The sequence below is a fragment of the Hippocampus guttulatus genome, chromosome 15, assembly GCF_054856545.1.
Source record: "Hippocampus guttulatus isolate MCC_2025c chromosome 15, RoL_Hgut_1.0, whole genome shotgun sequence".
Taxonomy (NCBI): Eukaryota; Metazoa; Chordata; class Actinopteri; order Syngnathiformes; family Syngnathidae; genus Hippocampus; species Hippocampus guttulatus.
In genome coordinates, this window is record NC_141275.1 from 11,011,513 (window position 1) to 11,019,643 (window position 8,131).

An 8,131-nucleotide genomic window follows, 5' to 3' on the forward strand; every position below is an offset into this window, starting at 1 on the left:
GATGGGAGGAAAATTGTTAATCAGCACAACATAATTTAACATTTAAGTTTCTTTCATTTGACATGGCGTCACTCGTTCGTGCTCATCTTTCCTTATGATGCGACTTTTTGCAGAAACGACGACTAAACTGTGATCCGACATTTGAGCTGGAGGAGATGATCCTGGAGTCCAAACCTCTTCACAAAAAGAAAAAAAGGCTGGCGAGAAAGACCAGGGACCACGGCTCTGATGGGTCACCTCAGGTAACACCAAATAATACGAACAAGTAAATAGTCACGTGGGACACCCCTAAGCGTGCACACTTCATGGTGAGTGCCTTGCAAAAGAAGAATGTCAACAACACGTTTAAGGACTCCCCTCACCATCACAACAAATGGGCGGGCAGGCCCGCTGCCTGACTTTGCAAGGCAGATTACGTGGTCCTTGTGCATGTTCCATTTCAATTTTCTTTCACGCACATAAATCAGTTGTCCTCCTTTGGGTGTTTATACAAAACAGAGGCGAGAACAGAAAGGTTAATTTAATCGGCCAGTCAAGTGCGACGTGGCTGGTGCACTCGCACTTCTACACACCGAGCGAAGGAAATGAAAGTGGCAACGTGAGTGATTTAAGGTTTCATCTAATGCGGTGTGTTGATTCATGGTGCGTTAGCCACTGTTCCTGTATACGACCACATCGATTTTTTTATTTTTTTGGTCTCACATGTCAGTAGCTAAAGTGCTGAAAAGCGTGGGGAGAAAAAAGATAGTTCTTCTGCAACATGCTGAGTGTAGTTTTAGTTAGCGGACAAAGTCTTATTTAGTTCAAAACCAAGCGCAATATGTGAAGTGAAAAGTGAAGTGCATCCACTGAGCTTCGCTGTGTTATTGCTACATTTAACACACAAAACTGAAGATGTGGGATAAGTCTTTCATCTCCAATTGAAAATGAAAATATATACAACAGTAATAACAAAATTCTAACTCAAGCCTCATTATTCAAATGGGAATTGGGTTTATCTTGGATGGATAAACACGTACTCAGATGAACCCAAAATCGACTTTTTGTATCTTTTCTGGTCTCCGCTGCAGGATGAGACCATGAAGTCAAAATGTCATTACATGCACAAGACCACGAGTTCATGCTGTGGCAGCTGAACGAAGTTAATATTAACTCATTCACTCCCAAAGACGTTTTTAAACGTCTTTTCAGACTTGGTCTAGAATTGGGTGGTACTGAATGAGTTTTAATTGTATGTAATATTTTAATAAGTAAAGTCAAACCTGAAAAGGTACAACATGACTTGCCACCAAAAGGCAAAGGGAAAAAAAAGGGAAAATCCTAAAGTCACAAAAATGATTTCATGTATGCACATACGTGGCAAACTCTCCTGTAAAACAATGAACGAGCACCGAGCGCACAGATATCCGGCGGCAATTTGACCCCTATGTTGACCTCAAACATGTTGAATTGGAAATGCAACCTTACAATGCTTTTAACTTATGCTGCGGGGCCGCTTGTGATGGATGCATGTAAGTTACAAAGCTAGAAAAAAAAAAGTCCAAGCAAAGTGAGGAGTTTGTGTGTGTGTGTGTGTGTGTGTGTGTGTGTGTAAAGAATAGACATTGAGCGTGATAACTGGAGCGTAACAGATCAATATTGAATGAAGAATTTGTGCTGGTCTCAGGCACCTCTCCACTTGCTCCCTTCTCTGTACCCCGGGAACATCTCTGTATTCTTTTTGCATATTTATATTTCCTCTCTCCAGTCTTGTGCCGAGACTTTTTTCCGCAATGCTGTCTACATGTCACTGTCACTCCCCTTCACCGTACGTGACCTCTTTTTCATCCACCGCCCCACCCCCTCCCCTCCACCTCCACCTCTTACCACGCTTTTTGCGCTTTTATCTCCGCCTGCCCGCCTCATACCAACCTCATAATGTAGCCCCTAATTAACTCGATTGAAACTCTTTGAGATATCGCAGACATTTTGACTCATTTGCCGCACTCACACATATTCCCGTTGTCTGAAGCGTGAAATGAGAAAATAGAACTTACCGACAATTATTTGAAGCTGGGCGGCACGGGTGGTCGACTGGTTAGCACGTGGGCCTCACAGTGCAGGGGTGCAGGGTTCGATTCCAGCTCCGGGCTTCCTGTGTGGAATTTCAACCGTATATTACCCCCGTGCCTACGTGGGTTTTCTCCGGGTACTCCGGTTTGCTCCCACATTTCAAAAACAGGCATGGGAATTTAATGGAACACTCTAAGCGCGACTGGTTGTTTGTCAATATGTGCTCTGCGATTGGCTGGCAACCAATTCAGGGTGTCCCCCGCCTACTGCCCAATGACAGTTTCGGATAGGCTCCAGCATGCCCGCGACCCTCGTGAAGATAAGCGGATTAGAAAATGGATGAATGGACGGATACAGCGATATTTGAAGCTGTATTCATAGTTTAGTCGGCGCTCACGTTGGCACATCAAACCCAGTCAAGGACATTGAGAAATATCCCCAGGAGGCTCTTTTCCAGCGCAGCGCTCCCCAATGTTAGAGCCAGTCGTTTAACCGACTGTCTTTACAGTGATTAAATGGGTGCGGTGTTGTTATTTGCTGATGGCAGAGCAGTCATCACATGGATTGACTGGCAATAGAAGACTCAACTAGAGAAGAGTGGAAGTAAAAAAATCAAACCGGAGCAAGGAAAATAAATTCTGGCGGTGAGGGTATCGTGCAAAGCTACAACAATAAACATGAATCCATATATATATGTTTTTTAAACCCCCACCAATGATGAATGACTTTTTAGCTTGAGCAATGCAGTTAAACCGCCAGGTGTGGCGCTCTCAAGTCATTTAGATTTGTTGATGAATCACTGTAATACTACCACCTTCCTAATCGGACTATTGAGAATACAGGATGCATGTCGGATATTTGTTAAACCTCCCCTGGACTCTTGTGCTCTTGCTGCTGAGTTTTCCGACTTGCCCGAAGCTTGTTAAATAAGCACACTTGCTATTTGACAAGGAGGGTGGTAGAGTACTTTCACTTGTTTCTTTGTGGTCCACTGAGAAAAGCTGCTGGCAGCTGCTGGCTTGAATTTTATAGAAACGCCTTCCTGCTTCCTGGTATCAAAACAATCAAGTAATCACACTGATTTGGAAGAGTTTGAAGGTATTCTCTGAAATGACAAAGGGAACGCATAGTTGGGTGTTCCCGCTTACCGGTCGTGTCAAGCTTGTAATTATTTGATCTTTTTTTTTTTTTTCCGCCAGTTGGAGATAGCGATGCTGGCATCTGGTTAACAATAGTGCAAATTCATCTGCTTCCAAGCCCCCGGATACTTAAACCTGAACCTGAATGTTCTTGCTCGAAAGAAACAAGTGAAAGTACTCTACCGCCCTCCTTTTATTTTTTCCCCTTTTATTTTCCACTGGCTCTGATCATTTTCCAACTGTGATGGTACCTGCCCAAGGCCTCTCTGCTTGTCTGCTTGGCTCTGATTGACAGCAATGAGCAGGTCAGTCAGGCACTTCTCCGTCCATAATGACACCCCGCAGCTCAGGGTTCAATCATTTTCTCAAGGGGGCGTCCAGGTCGAAGTGCACTCCAGAGACAAAGGATATCCATGCACCTCCTAATCAATTAATTAATCAATCATAGATTGAGTAAGGAGGCCAAATCGTGGCATGGTAGAAAATGGATGGATGGATGGATGGATGGAGAATGTATTTCCAATGCTCTGCTTTCCATATATATATATATATATATATATATATATATATATATATTTTTTTTTTTTTTTTTGCATTTACATCTTTCGACAGAAAACTGAATCAACAATGCATTTTCCGGTTATGAATCAGCATGGCAGTTTGTGGAAACAGGATGGCAGAAACAGAGCCTTGAGCTACAGTATACATCACAAGCGTCTTCTAAAAAAATCTGTGAAATTCCGCCAATTTCATCTCAAGGGGGAGAGTGAGTGTGTGCTTTGTAGTACATAAAGGTCTCATAAACAACAGGTTGATTCCCACTGGATTGTGTTGTGGTCATCTATGACCGTGCTTTCCCAGTTGTGAACTAAAAAGTAGCTAATAATTACGAGGAATGCGTTGATGACTCAAATGCGTCCATTACTAATGAATATATTTATCTTTTTTTTTTCAGAACGGTCAGTTGCAGCAACGGTTGGATAACGTCCAGAGAGACTTTATCATCTTCAACAGAGAAAAGTAAGGTGTGCTCCGCATAATTGAATGTTCATTTACAGAAAAAAAAATTATAGGTAATTGGCGTAGCAAAAAAAAAAAAAAAAAAAAAAAGTCCCTTTTCACAAAAGTGAAAAGAATTTTCCTGGTCCAATTGTTGTTGTAAAGGCAACAAATCAAACTAAACCTGTTACTCATCCTCGAGGTAGTCTATCAAATCGATGTGGTCTTGTTGTTATGACTTTATCAGCTTCTGCTAGCCCTGCACTATCATGTCTGTTGAATTCATGAACGTTTCACACAATGTTTGTTTGAACAAGGTCCAAGAAAGCAGCAGTGGATTCGGACTCAACTGAACTGTCCAAAAGTGACAAGAACAAAGCAATCGAGGACGGTCAGAACAACAATGTGGAACCTGTCTCGTTTTTATCAGGATAAGGCAACTGGACTGGAGTTCTCCCCCCATGCAGCCACCTTATCCCTCTTATCTCTCACCGTCGCTAGTAGATGGGCATCGACTTGATAGCGTCCCCGCAAGCGCAAGCACGCTGATGTAAGCGGGCCGCTACGTTGCCTCAACTAACATTGCAAAGACTTGACGAGTACCGGGTGAGAAAATTGACTCTTTACGGAGATTGCGGCAGGATTGGTTTTGTTTTTTTCCTTTTCCTGACCTTGAAGATCTTTGAGTGTATGTAAGGTAAGCGACATGACTGGTCAAATGTGTAAATGTTCCGTTTTTGCGCTCACACACACACACACATGCATGCACGTACACACACGCCATTTTTAAATTTGGTCGCAAGAAGAGGATTCATTTTTTTAATATAAACACTTTGGCTTTTCAACCGCAGTTCTGTTAAGGCACATGCACTTGCTGTGTAAATAATGAGGCACCACAGCAGCTTGACAAAGAAAAAAGAGGCATGACAAAGCACAAGGATGAAGGGCAAGCAGAATGTTCGGTGATTCCCCGGGAAAGAACAGTTTTATCTTCCGCCGGACTACAGTGCGCAAGCTCTGCCCCATTTGCTAACCCAACAGAAGAAGCGCCCAAAAAGTGATAGGAATGGCATATTTTGGTAACTTTTCCAACTTTTGACAATGGAAACAAAAATGTTTCCAGGACTGAGCCAAATCAAAATCGACTTGCATAAAAGCAGGCATGTTTTCCTTGTGTTTTTATTGATGTCCTGTCTGCTATGTTTGAGGTAGTTTAGATCCTTATTTATCCCTCTTAGTCATTTGTGATCTCTTTGCAGGGTCTACACCAGGGGTGTCAAACTCATTTCATATTGTGGGCCGCATACGGCCTCGGTCGATGTCAAGTGGGCCAGACCATTAAAATTATACCATACTCTGCTATAAATAACCAAAATATGTCTTTCCTTTGTTTTTATATAGCGACGCACAAGTACATGAGGAAAATGTTGAAATGTACCTACATTTCATTTACCTAACATTTCATAAAACACCTTAGATTTCCTTCGACAAATGTGCAATTTAATTTTATCATTCACATATATGCAGTGCAACTGATCCCACTGATTGTACAAAGGCACAAAACTTGAACAATTAGTATTTAAAAATATAGTCATGCATTTTAAGATTAAACAAGATTTATAAAGAAAGGATTTTTTTAAACCATTTACACATGTGCATATGAAATCTAAATGTACCCCCCACCTACACTTTACAAATGAAAGAGAAAACAATGACTAGCGGTTAATACATGAATTGCATCTTAATAAAAATATTCATTTTGTGTCTTTTATGCTTTTTTTCCATTTTTAAATTATCCCGCGGGCCTGATCGAACCCCCTCTGGGGCCGGTTCCGGCCCGCGGGCCGTATGTTTGACACCCCTGGTCTACACACTTTCATCTTAAAGGAGCCATATTATGCTATGTTTAGTTTTTCTTTTTATACAATTCCCAGGTGTCTTAATAACATATCTGTGACATTTATGTCAAAAAATACCAAGGATGAAGCATTAGAGAATATTTAGCATCCCTGACGAATGTGTGTATCCAGCCAGGCAGCTCTACTTAGCTTTTTGGCTTTGAGGTCGTGTTTCTGTCAGTAGTTTTGGCAGACTCTGGCAGTTGCTTGACGGTGGCTCTGGAGCTTTGGCTAGCCTGATCATGTTTTCCACGTAGGGGGATAGCAAGCCAGCCTTACTGCATTGTTACGTTTGTTTGTATGAATGCCTCAACTGCGCTTATACTGTCTGTGTTTGTCGTAGCGCGTTATTAGCCTTAGACTCGCTAGTGAAGCCGTCACGAGCGTTACAACTGCACTATTCGGTTCACCGCCGCCGCACAAATAAATTCTCCCGTTTTCTTCTTTACTGCGTGCTTGAGGTGAACAGTCTTGTACAAAAATATCGGAATATACTTTCAAGCTCCGCTTTGCACATGCATCTTCATCCACTGTAGCATTTATTCACAAATTCAGCCGTGAAAAAAGAGGAGGGTTCAACTCAGTCTGAGATGCACTGAACTCTGTGACCTGTACAAGAAGTTGTCAACGTGCTACTTATGTACCGTACTGTATATACATTTGCATTTCTTGACTTGATTTTGTACATACATGTATTTTTTGACTAAGAAAATCCTGCGTAACCGGTGAAAAGCTACTATTGGGATGAATTAGATGAGAAATAAATAAATGCTGGCTTTCATTAATGTGATTTCTAACCATGCTCAATAACTCCTTGATGTTACACTCCGCTCAGTCCAATATTTGTATGTTTTTAAATGCTTCTAGCACTTTTTCACAAAAAATAATAATAATAATACATCTAAAATGGGTGCAGTGTTTAGATTTACATTTTATTTTGTGTTGGTGTTTGGTATTGGTTGTTAAGATAAGTTTACACATTGTTTCCTTTCTTTAACAGTACAACACTGTGGAACAGTTTGACGTGTGCGAATAGAGTGAAAAACGGTTCACAAAATCTAACGTGTGCTTTAAAATGTGTTTATCAGACAAAGGGAACAAGCCTGTGAATCTCAAGATGGAGGTTTTGTTGTCCCTTAGTTGTCACTGTGTGTTTCTTCTACTGTGTCTATTAAGGTGTGCCTTAAATAATAACTAAACTTTGTTTCCGAAGCAATCTGACTCTGCCTTTTACTATGTTATTTCTGCATCGAGTGTTTTAAATAGGGCTGCGCAATACTGGAAAAAAAAACATGCGATCTGCAACATGGGGGTTGACTTGGACGGGTAAGCTGGGGAGAAACTAAATCCAAAACACAAAGTCCTGGAACGCTCCAATAAGCCAATATATCAGACAAACAAAAAAACCCATGACAGTTAAACCAAACAACATCACAGCAATAGAAACAATAACCCGTGCCAGTAACACAACAATCCGACAAAAACTAACAGAACCCAAGGAACCAAATACAAACAAATTGACGAGATAACAAGGAACACCTACCTTGACAAGACACAAAGGGTTGAGGGAGCTGATTGGCTGACACAAGGGACCGGATGACCAGAACAGGTGGGAATAAACCAAACGAGGAAGACAGGCACATGAGGAAACAAGACTATAAAACAAAACCAAACGTAATATTAAAGACAGAATCATGACATATTTATTGTCATTACAAATGGTAAAAAGCAATATATATATATATATATATATATATATATATCGAATGGTAATAGACCTACCATTTTAAAAAAATATATACATTTGAAGAAACAAAGCTTCGTAAATTCTTATGTGCTTTTAGCTCCCTCTAGTGCCGATATGTGTAATTGCTTTGTTGGCATTGAAATGTTAGTTTGAGTCTTCCGGTTTTTTATTAGTGTTGTTGTTGTTTTTTTGCTTTTTTTTTAAGTGCGCTAAAAGTGTGGAGGTCACAGATGCTTGAGTGGATGATTCACTCTTCCACCAACAATCGAACGTCAGTCAGTGGTTCTCTTTATTGT

The 8,131-nt window shown here is 41.0% G+C and overlaps 1 protein-coding gene across 1 annotated transcript in view; it reads left to right on the forward strand.

Annotated features, from left to right (window-relative positions):
• stk32a (serine/threonine kinase 32A) overlaps positions 1 to 7,304 on the forward strand; it is a 28,287-nt gene extending 20,983 nt beyond the window's left edge. The window contains exons 10-12 of the mRNA XM_086131785.1: positions 114 to 242; positions 4,147 to 4,211; positions 4,508 to 7,304. Of these exons, the coding sequence (XP_085987911.1) occupies positions 114 to 242; positions 4,147 to 4,211; positions 4,508 to 4,625 (312 nt within the window). The 3' untranslated portion in view covers positions 4,626 to 7,304. The remainder of the gene's footprint in view (positions 1 to 113; positions 243 to 4,146; positions 4,212 to 4,507) is intronic.
• Positions 7,305 to 8,131: the final 827 nt, after the last annotated feature.